Here is a 19,725-nt window from a genome sequence, read left to right as displayed (position 1 = left end):
CTTTCTATTCTATTTCACTAAAAGTCAAGACCCTGTAAGTTCATTTTTAAAATGCTGAGATAATACATGGCAAGTGCCCGCCTCACAGTTGGCAGTCAGTAAATGGTGCTATCATGATCATCAAGGTTGTCATTAGAAAGACCATTCTGACTGCAATTAGAGAATGGATCAGTTGAGTTTGACCGATCATTATCTAAATCCTGGTGGTGTGGAAGGACATTGGGTCATTCCTGTGTTCATGGGCCAGGGAAGGATTTGCATGCTAGGCTTTCTGACTGCAGAAGCTTCTGAGGGTTATGTGTAAAAGAGGCCATCTCTCTTGTTTCCCTGGGAACTAGTGTCTCCTTGTTTTCCAGGCAGTCACATCAGATGGCATGGCTGTTTTCTTTGACTTCTTTGTTATTTACACTCAGAATGGCTTTTTCCTGGAAGCCTCAGAGTTATTATAAGCCACCTACTTCTTTATTTTAAGTTGTTGAGCCACGATTCTACTTCCCTTTTCAGAGTCAAAGGTTGGAGCCCTAGTGGAATTCATTTGCATTTTCCACTAAGTGCAGCATCTTCCTCTACCCATTGCCCCAGTAGGCAGGGCTTTGCCCCATCTCTATGCCCTGGCCGTGGCAGCTGTGAGGAGAAAGTGAGATGACACATTCTGTTTTCTCCAAGAAACACATCGTGGAAGTTTTTGAAGAAACTCATGTGAGCTGAGTGTTAGCAAGGCCTGTGATACCTCCCAGTAACTCTGTAACTGCCACGGAATTTCCTGGACCCAGGGCCTGGGCTTTCCAGATAACTGAGGTGCCAGCACCAAAACTTTTAAGTTGCTTTTGAAGGGAATTTTTCTTAATGTAACTAGCATTGGTCTTTCAGAAAGGAATATGGACCAAAATTCTAGTTTCTCTAACTCAGAGACATTGGGCATAGAACATTTCTTCTAATTTTTAATTTTCGTGGGTACTTAGTGTGTGTATTTAGGGGGTACATGAGATATTTTGGTACAGGCATGAAATGCACAATAAGCACATGAGGGTAAATCGGGTATCCATCACTTCAAGCATTGTTCCTTTCTTTGTTTACAAACATTCCAATTATACTCTTAGTTATTTTAAAATACAGTTGACTGTAGTCACCCTATTGTGCTATCACATACAAGATCTTGTTCATTTTACCTAACTATATTTTTGTACCCGTTTAACATCCCCCCTTCCTCCCACCACAAATACCCCTTCTCAGTCTCTAGTAACCATCATTTTCGTGTCTCCGTGAGTTCAATCATTTTAGATTTTAGCTACCACAAATAAATGAGAACATGTGAAGTTTGTCATTCTGTGCCTGGCTTATTTCACTGAACATAATGATATCTAGTTCTACCCATGTTGTTGCAAATGACAGGATCTCATTCTTTTTTATGGATGAAGAGTACTGCATTATGTATATGTACCACATTTTCTTTAGTCTGTTGATGGACACTTAGATTGCATACAGGTCTTGGCTATTTTGAATAGTGCTGCAATAAACATGGGAGTACAGATACCTCCTTTATATTCTGATTTCCTTTCTTTTGGGTATATACTCAGCAGTGAGATTGCTGAATCATATGGTAGCTCTATTTTTTGGTTTTTGAGGAACCTCCAAACTGTTCTCTATAGTGGTTGCACTAATTTACATTCCCACCAACAGTATATGAAGGTTCCATTTTCTTCACATCCTCACCAGCATTTGCTATTGCCTGTCTTCTGCATAAAAGCCATTTTAATTGGGGTGAGATGATATCTCATTGTAGTTTTGATTTGCATTTATCTGATGATCAATGATATATTAGTCCATTTTCACACTGCTGTAAAGAACTATCTGAGGCTGGGTAATTTATAACAAAAAGAGTTTTAATTGGCTCACAGTTCTGCATGGCTAGGGAGGCCTCAGGAAACTTACAATCATGGGGGAAGGCAAAGGGGAAGCATAGTGGCAGGAGAGAGAGAGAGCAAGAGGGGAACTGCCACACACTTTAAAACCATCAGATCTCATGAGTACTCATTCACTTTCATGAGAATAGCATGGAGGAAACTGCCCCCATGATCCAATCACCTCCCACCAGGTCCCTCGTCCCTCTCTGATATGTGGAGATTATAATTCAACATGACATTTGGGTGGGGACACAGAGCCAAACCACATCAAATGATGTTGCACATCTTTTCATACACCTGTTTGCCATTTGTAGGTCTTCTTTTGAGAAATGTCTATTCAGGTATTTTGCCCATTTTAAAATCAGATTATTAGATTTGTTTCCTATAGAGTTGTTTGAGCTTCTTATATGTTCTGGTTATTAATCCCTTGTCAGAAGGATAGTTTGCAAATATTTTCTCCCATTCTGTGGGTTGTCTCTTCACTTTGTGGATTTGTATCTTTTGCTGGGCAGAAGCTTTTTAAATCAATGTGATCTCATTTGTTCATTTTTGCTTTGGTTTCCTGTGCTTGTGGGGTATTACTCAAGAAATCTTTGCCCAGTCCAATGTCCTGGAGAGTTTCCCTAATGCTTTCTTTTAGCAGTTTCATAGTATAAAGTCTTAGGTTTAAGTCTTTAACCCATTTTGATTTGATTTTTATATATAAGATAGGGGTCTAGTTTCATTCTTCTGCATATGAATATCCAGTTTTCCCAGCACCATTTATTAAAGAGACGGTTGTTTCCTCAGTGTATGTTCTTGGCACCTTTGTCAAAAATGAGTTTACTATAAATGTGTGGATTTGTTTCTGGGTTCTCTATTCTGCTCCATTAATCCGTGTGTCTGTTTTTTATGCCAGTACCATGCTGTTTTGGTTACTACAGCTCTGTAGTATAATTTGAAGTCAGGTAGTGTGATTCCTCCAGTTTTGTTCTTTTTGCTCTGGAAGATTTTGGCAATTCTGGGTCTTTCTTGGTTTAATATAAATTTTAGGATTTTTTTTTTCTATTTCTGTGAAGAATGTCATTAGTATTTTGATTGGGATTGCATTCAATCTGTAGACTGCTTTAGATAGTATGGACATTTTAATACTATTGATTCTTTCAATCAGTGAACATGGAATGTCTTTCCATTTTTGTGTGTGTGTCCTAGAAGAGGCAATTTGGACATAAAGAGAAACATCAAGGGCATGAGTGCACAGAGGAAAGACCATGTGAGGGCATGGCTACAAGGCAGCCATCTGTAAACCAAGGAGAGAGACCTCAAAGGAAATCAACCCTGCTGACACCTTGATCATGGACTTCTAGCCTCTAGAACTGCAAGAAAACAAATTTCTGTTGTGTAAGCCATGCAGGCTGCTGTATTTTGTAATAGCAGTTTGAACAGGCTAATACAGGGGTCACAGTAATGGAGGCAATACAATAAACCATAGGTAGCATTTATCAAGCACTTGCTATGTTCAAGGAGCATTCTAAGTCCTACTTGAGTCATCTCATCCAATATCTTGCAAATCCTAAATCACCTGCTCAGTGCTCCACAGGAAGTGGTGACACCAGCCTGTCTCGGGTGACTTTTCTCCCAGCCTCCACTGCACCTGTGTGTAGCACCTGTACAGTTCCAGGAACCATGCAAAGTATTTCATAGACAATCTTTCTGGTCACCACAACTCTCCAAGGTAACTCTTCCTTTTCCCACTTTTGAGATGTAGAAACTGCAGCTCAGAGGTATCCAAGGTCATACTGTGAGTGTATTGGTTTTTTGTGGCTGCTATAATAAATGACCACAGCTTTCATGGCTTCAAACAACAGAAATATATTCTTTCATGGTTCTTGAGGCCATAAGTGCAGAATTAAAGTGGGTCAGGGCTGTACTCCCTGTAGGGGGGAATCTGCTTCTTTTCTCTTTCAGCTCCTGGTGACTGCATTACTCCAGTCTCTGCCTCTGTCTCCACATCACCTTCTTCTTTATGTGTGTCTGTGTCTTCTCCTCTTCTGTCCCTAGTACCTTCTGCATCCCCTTTATAAGGACACATGTGATTGTGTTTATGGTCCACCTGGATAATCCAGGACCAGCTTCTCTTCTCAAAATTCTTATCTGAATCGCATCTTTTGCCATATAAGATAATATCCACAAGTTTTGGTGACAAGTGACTGTATCTTTGTAGGGGGTCGGGAGATGTTTTTCTGCCTACCACAGTGAGCGAATGGCAAAGTGACCACTGATTCTAGGGTTTATCTGCCCCCAAAGCTCTTGAGTGATACACACTTGTGGCTGTACATCCTTCAGAGCTATAAGCATTATACTTCTCAACATCTTTTCTGCAATGCTATTTCTAGGCTCTGGTAGGGGTGGGTATTAGAGTCATAGCAAGACTTTCTGGGCCCTTTGATTCAGAAGTTCCACTGCTGAGAAGGCACCTTACAAACGTGGTCATGTCATCCCTAAGACCCACAGATACGCTCATTCTTTACAGTAACAAAAAAAGGAGAAACTCCCTAAATATCTACCCATAGGGGACTAGTTAAATAAAACGTAATACCTCCTAAATGGAATAGTCAAGCTACCATTAAACATAATAAAGTAGATCAATATGTAGTGATATGGGAAGATGGCCATGACGTGTTATTAAAAGGAAAGAAAAACATTACTCATTCTTATTAGCATATTAACAAGAATGTGTGTGTACACATGTGTACAGCTATTAAAAATTCAATGCAATTAAAATTCAGTTCCTCACTTGCACTAGCCACATTTCAAGTTCTCAATGGCCATATATGGCTAGTGGCTACCATATTGGGCAGCACAAATACAGAACATTTGTGTCATCTCGAAGTTCTACAGGATAGCGCTGCTTTATACTAAGTGGCTAGAAAGAGGCCTTTCACTATGTATGTTATAGAGTTATGTGAATTCTTATGTTTTTTGTAATATATGACCAAGTATGCTATTATCAGAAAAATAGGGGCACATAGAGTTTCCAAGGTAACATTCTATTTCTTAAGTAGGTACTAGTTTATTATCATTATTTATTTATTCATTTTTTTTTTAAATAGAAGCAGGGTTTTGCTCTGTTGCCTAGGGTGGAGTGCAGTGACAAGATCACAGCTCACTGTAACCTCGAACTCCTGGGCTCAAGCGATTAGCCTGCTGAGTAGCTAAGAATACGGGCAAACACTACCATCGCTGAACAATTCATTTTTATTTTTATTTTTTGTACAGACAGGATCTCACTACATTGCCCAGGCTGGTCTCACCCTCCTGGGCTCAAGCAATCCTCCTGCCTCAGCCTCCCGAAGTGCTGGGATTATAGGCGTGGGCCACTATGCCTGGTCTACTATTATTATTTAAAATATATGTTTGTGTGTGTATAAACTCTTAAAGCATGTTTCATAATGAAAATATTTTGAAATATATAGGAAAAAAGATAAAAGGAATCTCCTGGCAGGCTCAACAGTGAGCCAGGTGTGAGGCTGGGAGGCTCCCGGCCGGGGCTGAGTCCCTGACCTGACAGCTATCCAGCCTTGGCCGAGTCAGGCACCTGCTCAGGCCTCAGTTTTCTAATTTGTGACAGACTGTCTGCTCCATCTGCCTTACAGGATTGAGGTAAGACTTAGAAGCACAACTGTGGGTGGAAAAACACTTTCAAACTGAGGAACTTGCTACAGAGAGGTGTAGGATCAGTAAATAACGTCATGAGTTATCAAAGGGCTAAGGAGGCAAGCCTGGGTGTACTGTGATGGGGATGGGGGCTCAGAGGACTTGTCTGCTCCTCAGTGGAGTATTTCCAGATGCCACTGGGTTACCAGAAGCAGAGGGAGCTGCTGTTGTATCCCTACTTCTGTCACAGCTTGGCAGTTTAGGAATAACTGCAACAACATGATTTTATTTATTGAACGAGCTCTTAGGTAGCACTTATTTGCCAGGTACAGTTCTAAGCGCTTGACAAATATTTACTCACTTAATCCTCCTCTAACCCTCAGGCAGTCACTCAGGGTCATTTCATGTGGGAGGAATTTGAGACTCAGAGAGGTCGAGTAACTTGATCAAGGTTACACAGCTAGTAGGGAGTGGGTGTCTAAGGCAGCTGTGCTTTCTCCTTCATCCTTTCTCACCACTCCTCTTGCCCCATCAAGTATGGTCATAGAGTTCCTTATGCCAGTTTATTTATCTCAGGGGCATGAGATTGAACTTTTGATATGAAATTTGGTTCCTAACTTAGTGGCTTCAATTCTGGTTTTCTGACTGAGTTTGGTAGCATGGAAAAGTGGGAGTGGGCTAGGGAATGAGGCACCAGTCAATGGTCTGTCACTCACTAGCTGTGTGACTTTGGGTAGGTTACTTAACTTCTCTGATGTTCAAGTGTTTTGTTTTGTTTTGTTTTGTTCTTTTCTGAGATGGAGTCTTGCTCTGTCGCCCAGGCTGGAGTGCAGTGGCACGATCTCAGCTCACTGCAACCTCTGCCTCCTGGGTTCAAGCTATTCTCCTGCCTCAGCCTCCTGAGTAGCTAGGATTATAGGTGCACCACCACACCGGCTAATGTTTGTATTTTTAATCGAGACGGGGTTTCATCATGTTGGTCAGGCTGATTTCCAAACTCCTGACCTTGTGATCTGCCCACTTTGGCCTCCCAAAGTGCTGGGATTACAGGCATGAGCCACTGTGCCCAGCTCAAGTGGTATTTTGTGAGGGTTGAGGAAGTTTATGTATTGAGACAATGCTTGGCTTCATGGCAGCCAGGCAGCCGATGCCTTTTTTGTTTTTTTTTTTTTCTTTTCCGAGAGAGATTGAAGCCTTGCTCTGTCGCCCCGGTTGGAGTGCAGTGGTGCGATCTTGGCTGACTGCAACCTCCGCCTCTCAGGTTCAAGCTATTCTCCTGCCTCAGCCTCCTGAGCAGCTGGGACTACAGGCACAGACCACCATGCCCAGCTAATTTTTGTACCTTTAGTAGAGACAGGGTTTTGCCATATTGGCCAGGCTGGTCTCGAACTCCTGACCTCAGGTGATCCGCCTGCCTTGGCCTCTTAAAGTGCTGGGATTACAGATGAGAGCGACTGTGCCCGGCCTAGCCAATGTCTTCTTAATTCTTATATCTTCCTTCATCTCTTTTCTTCTCTCCCCTCCCCTCCCCTCCCCTCCCCTCTCCTCCCCTCCCCTCCCCTCTCCTCTCCCTTCCTCTCCTCTCCTCTCCTGTCCTCTCCTCTCCTCTCCTCTCTCGTCCCTTCCTCTCCTCTCCTCTCCTCTCCTCTCCTCTCCTCTCCTCTCCTCTCCTCTCCTCTCCTCTCCCATCCCTTCCCTTCCCCTCCCCTCTCCTCCCCTTTCTTTTCTTTTTTGATGAGTTTTGCTCTTGTTGTCCAGGCTGGAGTGCAATGGCACGATCTCGGATCACTGCAATCTCCGCCTCCCAGGTTCAAGCGATTCTCCTGCCTCAGCTCCTTGAGTCGCTGGGATTATAGGCGTGCTCCCCCATGTCCCGCTCATTTTGTATTTTTAGTAGAGATAGGGTTTCTCCATGTTGGTCAGGCTGGTCTCGAACTCCCGACCTCAGGTGATCCACCCACCTCAGCCTCCCAAAGTGCTGGGATTACAGGCTAAGCAGTGAGCTTAGTCTTGAGGATGCAGAGGTGAATGAAGCCCTATGTCTGTCTTCAAGGAGTTTGCAGATTGGCCTAGGTGGGAGCTGGGGAACATGCTCAAACAGGTGTCGGGGAACAGCTCTCACAGTCCTAGCTCTCCTCCTGCCTCGAGTACCTTGGATGAGTTTCTTTGTTTCTTTGCTATACCTTTGTCATCTGTGGATGGGACCTGGACTGGCCCCACTCCGAGGGCCCGTCTGTTCTGTCATTTTCTGACTTGTCAGATTTAGGTCAGGACAGGCCTGCGCCGGTGGGGCCAGCGCTGTAGCAGGTGAACCCAGGGTGTATCATTTCCCTTTAGGGCACTCTTGTCAATGCTCCCTCCTCCTTCCTCCCTGTGCTGCTCTGGGGAGGTCTCTTGGCTCTGCCCAGAAGTAGGAATGGTGGAGACAAAGACAGCTTCACATTCTCTTCAACTGTCAGCATTGAGAGTGGTGGATTCGGGAGGAGAAAAATGAGTCAGTGGCAACTCGTTGTGTGTGACTCTGCAGTTTATGAGTCCGCGGGAGCCACAGTCGTAGGCTGAAAGTGACCCTTATTTAAGAGGGGCTGAGTGTGTGGATGGAGCTGCCCTGGCGCTTTGCTGGACTAGGCGGCCTGGGGACACTAACTGAGAAGTGGATGGGTACAGGAGCCAGCCTGCAATCCTCAGTGTCTTACAGTTTCCTGGAGAAGTGGGTGTTTCGGCAGGAAGGTGGTGGGTAAACACCTGGAACGATCCATTCTGCTCACTTTTCTACTTCCCTGTACCAGTGCCATGGAATGAGAGGCAGCTCCATTAACTCGTTTAAGATCCTCATAAAGGGAGTTAATATCCTGTAATTACACAGGTGAATTGCAGTTAGCAGGCCCATTTGAAGAAGGGCAGCGAAATGGATCCTGTCTTTGTAGTGTGACCTTTACTGGGCGAGTTAAATCCCAAAGCTAGCCAGTTTAAGGATACGGAAGGACCTTCTGTGGCTTGCTTTCTTCATCATCTCATTTGTTGGTTTATATAGATCTTTCCAAGTGGCAGTGGCATTTATGAAGCTGCTGAGGCCTTCTGAAACTTGACAGGCCTGTTATGCTTCTTTTGTTAATAAAGTTTAACGAAACTGTTGAACTCATTCTGAGCAGGGGGTGAAGGGGCAAAGACTGTACAGAAAAACAGGACATAAGTCTGCTTTTTCCTTAAAAGAAAAAAGAGACAGGACAAGTCATTTCTTTTCTGCCTCTTCGTATCACAAGTTCCTTGTTGCGATGCCTGTTGCCTGCAGACAGCTGCTAACACCTCCCGTGCCCTCTCGATGGCTTGCCTCCGTGCCCATCTGAGTGGCCTAACTCACTCTTCTGACCACAACAGCATGTTTGATTTGGAGTTGAGACTTCGGTTCCCCCTTCTTCGAATGCTAACCAGCTGGGGTTGCAAAAACCTTCTCCCCTGGCAACCTGAAGGTTGACTTAAGGCTAGAATATCTTTTTCTTGCATCATTAGTTTTTGGGACATAGCAGACTTAGCTGGTGAGAGAGATGTCAGTGAACATACTTCTGGGCTAAACCTACTAAACCCCTAAGTAAAAAGTGACTATGAGATTCGTGGTGTTTCCTTTTGTCCTTCACTCTGCTGAACTCTAATACTCACCTTTTAAGTCATTCATTTAGACTTTAGAGTCACTATAGAATAAGAGACTGAAATTACAGGTCCAAAGGTGTCGAGGAAAGAAAGAAATTCATCCGAATGGAAATAGCCAGTCCTTGAGGCCCATGGCTGTGCCAGTCTGCCGGCCATGTCACGTGATCTCATTTCGTCTCTCCAGTCCTGGAAAGTGGGCATTAGTAACAGCTGAGGACTTTAGACTCAGTGTGTCCAAAGTCACACAACTTGGGAGTGGCCAAGTTAAGACTCAAACCTGAAGCCACTGCCTTTAACTGTGAAGCCGCGAAGTCTCCCAGCGACTGCTACAAGGGGACAGTGTCGTTGAACCCAACCCTGCAGGGTGAGTTGGGTTTAAATAAGCAGAGGGAAAAAGGAAGAGAATTCTGGGTAAGAGGAGCAGTTGGTATGAGCAAAAGTGTGGTGGAAGGATCAGGCATGACATAGACGAGTGCCTGCCGGTTGTGAGCTCCATGGGGCAGGGCACCATGGCCTCTGGAGCCAGCTTATAGCTCCCAGTGCCTGAGTGCCTGTGCATAGTAGCTGCTCAATAAATATTAATTGCATGAGTGAATACTTGAAAAGATAGTTATCTTCTCCATAGACTGAGTACCCTGAGGGCAGGGATTTGGTCTTAGAAATCTTTGGATGTTCTGCAACTCACAGTGGTTAATAAATAGCAAACATTCAGTGAGTGTGTCCTGTTGAAATGAGTGAAGGAATAGCAGGTAAGGGAAGGTGAGATGCGCCTGAGTGAAGAGACACTGATACTTTGAGAAAAACTGAGCAATACATTCAGACTGGCATGGTAAGGGTGTATCATGGAAGGTCATCAATGCCAGGATGAGGAGCTCTTGTGTCCTCCTTGAGACATTTAAAAAAAATCTATCTCTTACTGCACAACATCATGGGCCACAGAAACCCAGGCAGTGCCCAAACTGATGGGTGCATATTAGAACCAGAGTCTAGCACAGCTTAGAAATCATTTTTCTGCAGGACTGGCCTTAGCCTGGCCCCATTGTCACTGTCTTCCCACTTGAGGGTGACCACACTGTTACAACGAAAAAGAGATCTGTACCAACTTGTGAATGGGAACCTGCAAGGGAATAGATGCTATTTCTGGGTACCACAGTTGTTTTGGGGGTAGTTAGGCTGGAAAGTCCCAGCCAACTTCCTCTAAGAGGTGTTCTCAGGCCAGGAGTTCTCAATAAAAGCTGCCCTCTCTTTTCAGGTGTTGGCTACGTTTGTGGTTTTAAGAAAGCCTGAGCACCTGAAGGCAGCCCTTGGAAAAGCCCTTTCCGAGGGCATTCAGAACCTCCTGCTCCTAGAGGTGAAGCTGAACTGTCACCAGGACTTATGACCCGTGGCTTCGCTCCCATTCTGCCCGGCGAGTTCCACAAGATGGGCTCCTTCCGCAGGCCTAGACCGCGCTTCATGAGCTCCCCTGTGCTCAGCGACCTTCCCCGATTCCAAGCGACTCGGCAGGCTCTGCAGCTGAGCTCCAGCTCAGCCTGGAACAGGTGAAGGAGGCCGCAGGATGTGGGGTGGAGGGCTGCCAAGGGCCATGGCAGGGAGGGAGGCATCCAGGGGCTGACTGAGCTTCTGCTGATTCTGGGAAGGTCGTGATGATGGGGGTAAATGATGACGAGAGCAAATTTTTTTTTTTTTTTTCCTTTTTTTAGAGACAGGGTCTCACTCTGACACCCAGGCTGGAGTGCAGTGGTGCAATTATAGTTCACTGCAGCCTCAAACTTCTGGGCTCGAGCGATCCTCCTGCCTCAGCTTCCCGAGTAACTGGGACAACAGGCACATGCCATCACACCGAGCTAATTAAAAAAAAATTTTTTTTTAAGGGCTGGGGTCTCACTATACTGCCCAGGCTGCCCTTGAACTCCTGGCCTCAAGGATCACTCCCACCTCAGCCTTCCAAAGCGCTGGGATTATAGGTGTGAGCTACCACACCTGGCCAAGAGAGGAAGGTTTTTTTACATCCATTGTGTCTGTTAGCTTTCTTTGTTTCAGTGGCCAGAAAATAGACCGCTGAGAGCCTCTGGCCTGTCAGAGTCAGTTTACCAGACTGGGACAGTTGTACTGGAATTACAGTCACTAGTCATGCTCATTAGTCACACCTGAAACTGTCAGCATATCCGAGAGTGGGCTTCTATAAGTAACCTTAAGTAACCTACTTCCCACTTCCTACTTGGGAAGATAAAACATGTCTGTGAAAAATTAAATGAGTGGCATAAACCAAAGATTATGAAGACCTGTGAGCTACAGGTGCTTAGAAGAGGAGGCACAGAGTTTTGTCAGGTGTCTAGCCAACCTTTTGTGCACCAAGAATTGAGCAGACTGAATCAGCACTATGTCTTATATGCTTGTGGGCTACTGTTTTTCAAATCTTTATAGATACTGTTTGGAGAAATTAAATGCATCATTATTTTGAAGCATGACTGAATTCTTTATAGTTTGGCTCATTATGGATCTTTTCTCTTTTCTTTTTTTTTGTTTTTTCTTTTCTTGAGACAGTCTTGCTCTGTCACCCAGGCTGGAGTGCAGTGGTGTGATCTTGGCTCACTGCAACCTCTGCCTCCCAGGTTCAAGCGATTCTCCTGCCTCAGCCTCCTGAGTAGCTGGCTTTACAGGTGCACGCCACCACACCTGACTCATTTTGTATTTTTAGTAGAGACGGGGTTTCACCATGTTGGCTAGGCTGGTCTCGAACTCCTGACCTCAAGTGATCCGCCTGCCTCTGCCTCCCAAAGTGCTGGGATTACAGGCCTAAGCCACCGTGCCCAACCCATTATGGATATTTTCAATGAATGGACACAGAAAGCACGACTCTGATGATAGGGATGGAGAGAGGGGGTTCCAAAATGTTTTGGTGTTAAATGGATCCCTGTTCTTTAAAGAAAAGGCCAGGGCCCTTAATACAGACAAGATTGTAAGCAGCTCCTTTGCTGAAACACTGGGCTGTCGTCCTAGAGGCTGTGGAGTAAGCCCTGATATGGCCTCTCAAGGGACTGACTCTGCTGCGGGTACACCTTACAGGAGTGGAAATATGAGGGGCCTGTAAGGCTGGCCTGCGGGAAATTCTTCCAAGGAAAGTGCTGTTAAAAAGGAAAGGAATTACTGGTTCATGTTAGTTCAAGGCCACCAAGCTTCCCTGTGAAGACAGTGGCTATGAAAGAACCCCAGGCATGGGTCAGCTTCTGCTTGCAGGAAATGCCATTTGGAATCTCACAGGCCCATGCAGTTTCCTGCAGTCAGATCCCACTGCCTGCGCTTGACTGTGGCTGCACCAGCAGGGCCGCCAGCGAGGTGAGGGAGGAAGACCTGCCGGCTTGCAAGAAAGCGGGGGCTGCTTTTGAGTCCTTTCGGCTTCCGTCTTCCTTTCTCTCCAAGGACACTGAGGAGGAAATGGAGGATGGATGGAGAGTGTGACCAGGTTTGTGCTATGAGCTTCCTGGTCACTCCACCCACCTTCAGCCCTGAGCTGCTATTGAAATGGCCCAAGAAGAGAGATTCTCTAACCGGGGGTTATTCTCTTTTCCTGTAGCGTTCAGACTGCTGTGATCAACGTTTTCAAAGGGGGCGGCTTGCAAAGCAACGAACTCTATGCTCTGAACGAAAACATCAGGTATGTGGCAGGCCAGACTTGGTGCCATTTTCCTGTATAAGCCTGAGCAGGGGCAGAGGGGCTACCCCCTTAGGAGCCTTAAGGGTTTTTTGTTTGTTTGTTTTTTCCCTGCTTGGCTCTTATTGCTTCTTCTGTCAGCTACGCTGCTTTCGTGGCTGTTGCGTTCTGAGACCTGTATCTGTCTAGACTTCTGATCCAGAGAGAATCATTTGTTCAGTATGTAGTGTGTTTTGTGGGGGAAGGGGTAGAGGGTTGATAGATGGCAGGTGTCATTTATTCTGCAAGCATTTATTGTGCCCCTCCTAACCATTAGGCACCATAATAGGCAATTCAGCTTGGTTGTTGGAACCAGACTGCTTGGGGCTTTATCGCTGTTCTTCCTTTTACTAAGTGTCTTACCAGCAAACATTTCAGTGCGTCTCTGTTGGCCAGGCACTGGAGAGACAACAAGGACCAAAGACAGACATGGACCCTGCCCTCCTGGAATTTATATTCATTGGGAAGGGAATCATGAGTCAACTAGCCACACATGTGAAATGTAACAACGCAACTAAGACAGCTACTCCAACACAGCTGATGTGATGAAAGCATATGTTAGAATGATTGATTTTTGTCAAGGAGGCCAGGAAGGGTGGATGTGATGCTGCTGCTGTGATCTGAAACATCCACGGATATTACCTAGGTGAAGAGGCCTCCAGTTGGTAGAAACTGCGCATGCAAAGTTCCTGTGGTTGCAGTGAGCAAGGAACCAAAAGGCGGCCCATCCACATGTGTAGAGCACCTAAAGTTGGGTAGTTGTGCAGTTAGGTCTGTGTTTTGGTGAAATGAGAGCAGCAAGTCAGGCAGGGCTCAGAGCACCAGGATCTTCTAGGGATAGAAGATTGATCCATCAGGTCTTTTTTTTTTTTTTTTCTTTTGAAATGGGGTCTTGCTCTGTTGCCCAGGCTGGAGTGCAGTGGCGCCATCTTGGCTCACTGCAGCCCCCGCCTCCTGGGATCAAGCAGTTCTCTGCCTCAGCCTCCGGAGCTGGGATCACAGGCGCCTGCAACCATGCCCGGCTCATTTTGGTATTTTTAGTAGAGATGAGGTTTCACCATCTTGGCCAGGCTGGTCTTGAACTGCTGACCTCGTGATCCACCCACCTTGGCCTTCCAAAGTGCTGGGATTACAGGCATGAGCCACGGCGCCTGGCCTCCATCAGGTCTTTTCAGGCCCTGGCATTCATTTGTTTCTGGATATGTTAAGTGCAGAACTTCAAGGCTAAAGACCCAACCCTGGAGTGGGCAGAACAATAAACAAGTCCATTGTTCTGGTCCTGTTTACAGTTAGTTAAGGCCTGCCTTAAGGTCAATGGGGTGTTTTAAGAGCTCTACTTTCATTAAAGTCTTTAGAATTGTATTAAATTTCCATCCATGTTCTTGAATTTCACATCTTATATAAATATGGAAAAAGACAAAAGATATCTAGCCCAAGGCCTCATTTTACAAAGGAGGAAACTGAGGCCCCAAGAAGTTGAGTGACAGGGGCAAATCTGGGTCAGCCAACCCCCACATTGCCAAGCTTCATTTTTCTCCAAGGACTAAAATTCTGGCCTTTCCATGAGGTTCTTTAGTTCACAATACAAGTATAAATAAATAAAACAGTGACTCAGGAATGTGCTAATTGTTCTTCACTTTGGGAGGCTGATCCTGAAATTGTACTTAAAAGCTCTGTTTGTGGACAGCTGGGATAAGTACAGGCCAAGCCAGATTTCACTAGCCCAGGTAGCCCAAGGGCTGCTAACTCAAAAGACTTCAGGTACCAAGCAGGTCTTCTGAATGGGTGAAGCTGGTGTGGGTGCCGGGCGGTGAGATCTTGTCCTCTGTCGAAAGAGGATTACCCTGGCAGAACACAGGCCCTGTGATACATCTCTTATTTTTCCAGAAGAACTGGAAATTGAGATGTTTATGTGAAATTTTCTGACTTTTAAATGTTGGTAAATCCAAATTTCCCCAAACATTGGTGCAGGCCAAACAAAACACATCTGTGGACTGAATATGGCCAAGAAGCTGCCCTTTTATGATACTAGTCGTTGCATGCATTGGGGAGGTATTGCTGCTTCGGGGTGTTGAGTCCCCAAAAAATGCTAGGTACCTTCCTCCTACATCAACACATTCAACTCTCCCCACAGCCCTTTGTTATGAGTAGTTGATAAATGAGAAAATCATGTATTAGAGAAATAAAATAACTTGTCCAAAGTCACACAGCAATGAGCAGTGGCATAACGATTTGAACTCCTTTCTGACTTAGATACTTCTAGTAGTCTGCTGGGGCTGCCATAACAAATACATAGACTGGATGACTTAAATAACAAAAATGTATTTCTTGATGTTCTGGAGGCTGGGAAGTCCAAGATCAAGGTGATGGTCATTTCCATTCCTGGTGATGGCCCTCTTCCTGGCTTGCAGATGTGTACTTTGTGTACACATGACCTCTTTTGCATTCGATGGGGAGAGCTCACTCTCTGATGTCCCTTATAAGGACACTAGTCATGTGAGCCCTACTCTCATGACCTCATGTAACCCCAAGTATCTCTCAAAGGCCCATCTCCAAATCCCATCAAATTGGGGGTTAAGGCTTTGACATATAAATTTTGGGGGGATGCATAGCAACACCTTTGTTCTTTGGGCAATATTGTAGTGTCAGAAAGAGAGGTCTTATGCTGGCAGAGGGATTAAGCTGATCTTTTTTTCTGCCATCGTTCCATTCCTGAGGTCTCTGTGAGCCCATCTCTTATCATATTCTGTGACTAACCCCCATCCTGAGGAGCATGACACTCCCCCAGCCCTCCTTTCCAGTGTTGGAGTTAGGGCTACTAGATGTCCTCTGTGTCTTGAGTGATTTTTCAGACTAGTGGGAACTACATATGGTTGAGGTTTGAAACTATTTGCCCAGATATAAATTGAGCCCAGAGTAAGCCAAAGCTTAAAAAAAAAAAAAATCAGAGCTTTCTTCCCCATTTTTCTGTACCTGGTATTCTAGCCACACTATATTAGAGAAGGCCTGAGGATGGAGATAGGCTTTCACATCAGAGACGCAGATTATAACTGAGGATGTGAAGTATCTCCCAGGGACTGAATGTGACCTGGATGTCCCAAGTTGAATAAAGCCAGCCCTCCCACATCAGCAAGTGCCTGTGTGGAGGTAAACACAGCTGCCTTTATTCCAGCATCTTAAACACTGAAATAGGCTGCTCTCTGGTTACATTCAAGTAGACACTTGGGTTTTGATTTTCCTTTCGGAAGACTTGTTTGCAGAATAGATCTATCAACTCAACATGATTGAGGCAGGACTGGTGGAGAGGGTGGGGCACAGAATGGTAGGGATGTCAGAAAGAGATGTGCAAACAGAGAGGCCTCAGTTCTTCAGCCCATTTTTCAGTTGTGACAGTCCTCTTACATGCAAGAAGATTTGTGCTAGGTTTAATAGAAATTTTTAACCGAAGAGAGCAGTTTCTGGATTCAGAAAGATCAGGGATCAAGATTGGGCTAGCTGCGTGACCTTGGGCAAGTGACTTCATTTTTCTAAGTCTATTTTGTCTTTTATGAAATGAGGATAATAATAGCCCTAACCTCATGGTCACTGGGAGGATTGAGCTAATGCTAAAAGCATCCTTAGTACAGGGTCTGGTGATTTAATAAAGTTTAATAAATGTTAGCCATATGATTCTTATTACTGTGAACACTTAAGAAATAGTAAAGTGATACATAATGGGTGAGTATAGTGCATGAAAGCACAGGCTGATGTGATGAATTTCCCCATGAATAGTGCTGTGTATAACCCTCTCTTGGCTGGGTGTCATGCTCTCACTTGTAATCCCACCACTTTGGGAGGCTGAGACAGGAGGATCGCTTGAGTCCAAGTGTTTGAGACCAGCTTGGGCAGCATAATGAAACCCCAGTTTCTACAAAAAAATACAAATAAAATTAAAAACTGGGCATGACGATGCACATTGCACTCCAACCTGGGCAACAGAGCAAGATCCTGTCTCAGAAAAAACTTCTCGAGCAGTTTGGATGAGGTGAGCTCACTTTGAACTAGAGAGTCTGGGACAGAATCCTCAGAGTGGTGCCTGGAGTTGAAGTTTGGGTGAGGCTAAGTTCTTACAAGGAGAGCCAGCTGTTTCTCCTTTCCACAGAGAAAAGAACAAGAGGAAATGACTTTCTCAGTTCTCCATTCTACTCAAGCCAAATGGTAATAAACTTTTGATGGAGTATCCAAGTCTGGGGTCAAAGCCTAAATCACGTTCTTTGGGTCACTCATCCCAGCCACCCTGGCCACTTTCTATCTGTGGAATTAGTATGTACCTGGAAAATACAAATTTGTTTAAATAGCAGCCAATGCAAAGGATGACTAGGAAGGAAGATGTTTTATGTAGCTGGGTCTTGTAATGCAGTCATTATTATAAGTGGTCTTTCCATTTAAGACATGTCTTTGAAAATAGACTCTATTTTAAATGTTAGCACATAGACTTTGAAGTAACTATGAGGAAGAACTTGGGACTGAGGAAGGTCAAGTTCTAAAACACAGTATTGGATCCAAAGGCAGGTGTCTCCACACTGTAAGAATAAATCCAGCTGGGTGTGGTAGCTCACGCCTGTAATCACAGCACTTTGGGAGGCCAAGGCGGGCAGATCACAAGGTCAGGAGATGGAGACCATCCTGGCTAACACGGTGAAACCCTGTCTCTACTAAAAATATATATTAAAAAATTAGCTGGGCATGGTGGTAGGCACCTGTAGTCCCAGCTACTCAGGAGGCTGAGGCAGGAGAATGACGTGAACCCAGGAGGTAGAGATTGCGCCACTGCACTCCAGCCTGGGCGACAGAGCGAGACTCCATAACAACAACAACAACAGGATACATCTGTCAGGCCAGGTGTGGCGGTTCACCCTGTAGTCCCAGAACTTTGAGAGGCCGAGGCGGGTGGATCACCTCAGGAGTTCGAGACCAGCCTGGCCAACATGGCAAAACCCTGTCTCTACTAAATTAGCCAGGTATGGTGGTGTGTGCCTGTAATCCCAGCCAGCTATTTTTGGGAGGCTGAGGCAGGAGAATTGCTTGAACCTGGGAGACAGAGGTTGCAGTGAGCCAAGATCATACCACACTGCACTCCAGCGTGGTGGGGACAGAGTGAGACTTTGTCTCAAAAAAAAAAAAAAAAAAAAAAATCCGACAGAAATGTTTCACCTCAATACAGTGGCCAGCGTTGCCCTGTGTAAAAGTCAGGGCACATGGTCTGTTGATATGAAAACCATAAATCAGAATATTTCCTATTGAAACTGCCTTAGGAGGCATAGCTTGCACGTTGTAATCTCTCTCAAGGTAAGACAATGACCTTTCAGAATAGATGTATTCTGGCTAAATCCCCAGGCATCACAATCAACAATTCTGGCTTCCCTAAATTTCCATCTGCTGGAGTCCGGGCTGATTCTGGGAATCTTCTTGTTTTGAATTCTCTGTGGGGTATTAGTGCGGCTTTTAACACCCCTCTCCACCCTCACCCCTGATGTGGCTGCGTTTTGGCAGCAGGGACAAGTCTGGGTTAGAGGTTTGGGTTTCATGAGCCCTTCCAGGAACGAGGGCAGCTAAGCTGACTTTAGAGAGGAGTGCACTCCCCCTAAACAGTCTTTTCTGCCAACTCTCCCACTGATTTTATGCGACCGAGAAGAATTAGAAAAGTGTGAAAAAAAAGCAAGATTGATGTTTGCTGGTTCTTTGAAGAACCTGCTTGCCAATGTTCTTATAAGTTCTTATTCAGTCTTTGAGTATTGGGGTGTGTGTGTCGAAGGAGGGGCCATTGATTCATTGATTCTTTTATTGAATAAATGTGGAGTACTGGGCTGTATTCTGGGGTGGCCATTGAGTAGGTGGTTTGTGTCTTGGAGCTCTTACAGCAGAATGAGAGAGGAACTGGGCAGGTAGTTCTCAGGCAATGCTTTTAGAGGGGTGAAGGTGGAATCTGGAGTGCTGGGAGCCTGTGGAGGATGGGCACATAATTAGACCTAGGAGAAAGTGATACCCAAGTTGAAATCGGAAGCGGGAGCAGGCAGAAAGGGCAGTTGAGCATCTAACATTCTTGCCACCGCCACTCACTCCATGCCCTCCCGCCTCCTCAAACTCCCTGGGAGGACTTTTTCTCTGCAGAAATAAATGCTCAGAGGTGAGGTTTCCGGAAACCAGAGATGAGTTATCTGCAGCCGGCCTGAGACAGGAAACGCACATTTTCCTTCTCTCTCCAACCACCCTGCTTCTGTTCTTGTTGGGAGGGAGGAGGTGGTATGAAGAAAACCCCAGAGATTTTCAAGGAAAGAGGAGGTTCCAAGAATTGTGTTTGATCTCTGACAGGTCTGAGTTGAAATATCTTCCTTCTGAGTCAGTTGGTTGCCGGAAACCCAAAGGGAAATCCACCTCCAATTTTTCCATCTCTTTAACAGAGTCTGTTGACTGTAGGAGAGGGGGACCCACAGTGGTGGGGAGAGCTGGGAGGGGACGGGAGGAAGGTGAGCCTGGATCCAGCTCACAGGCTGATATCATAGACCAGTCCCTGGCCTGATGCCACGAGGTAATGATAACCGCAGACACTTGCTTAGCGTTTAGTATGTGCCAGGCTCCAAGTGCTTCATATATGTCAACTCTTTTAAAACTCCCCACACCCTGTGAGATAGATACCGTATCCCTGTTTTACAAGGAGGAAGTACAGATACAGAGAGGTGAAATAACTCGCCCGGAGTCATGTAGCCAGTAAGAGCCTGAGCTGGGATTTGAACCGAAGTCTCCCATGTCCTTAAACCCTTAGTAAGTGGGCTGCAAGAGCCACACAGAGCTGGCATTATCCAG

At 45.3% G+C, this 19,725-nt stretch overlaps 1 protein-coding gene across 22 annotated transcripts in view; it reads left to right on the top strand.

Moving 5' to 3' along the window:
* The window catches only part of PRR5L (proline rich 5 like), a 176,879-nt gene that overhangs the window by 97,747 nt on the left and 59,407 nt on the right, over positions 1–19,725 (top strand). For 15 of the 22 annotated variants that reach the window (XM_074013954.1, XM_045370425.3, XM_074013944.1 and 12 more), the window contains 2 exons: positions 10,441–10,729; positions 12,766–12,846. In XM_074013954.1, the coding sequence (XP_073870055.1) occupies positions 10,566–10,729; positions 12,766–12,846 (245 nt within the window). In that variant the 5' untranslated portion in view covers positions 10,441–10,565. Of the gene's footprint in view, positions 1–9,476; positions 9,553–10,440; positions 10,730–12,514; positions 12,655–12,765; positions 12,847–19,725 lie in introns of those variants that run through there. The other 7 variants (XM_074013948.1, XM_074013946.1, XM_074013949.1 and 4 more) reach the window with 2 other exon arrangements.

The sequence above is a fragment of the Macaca fascicularis genome, chromosome 14 (assembly GCF_037993035.2).
Source record: "Macaca fascicularis isolate 582-1 chromosome 14, T2T-MFA8v1.1".
NCBI lineage: Eukaryota > Metazoa > Chordata > Mammalia > Primates > Cercopithecidae > Macaca > Macaca fascicularis.
The sequence above is the reverse complement of the archived record's forward strand: the minus strand, read 5'-3'. Positions and strand labels throughout refer to the sequence as shown.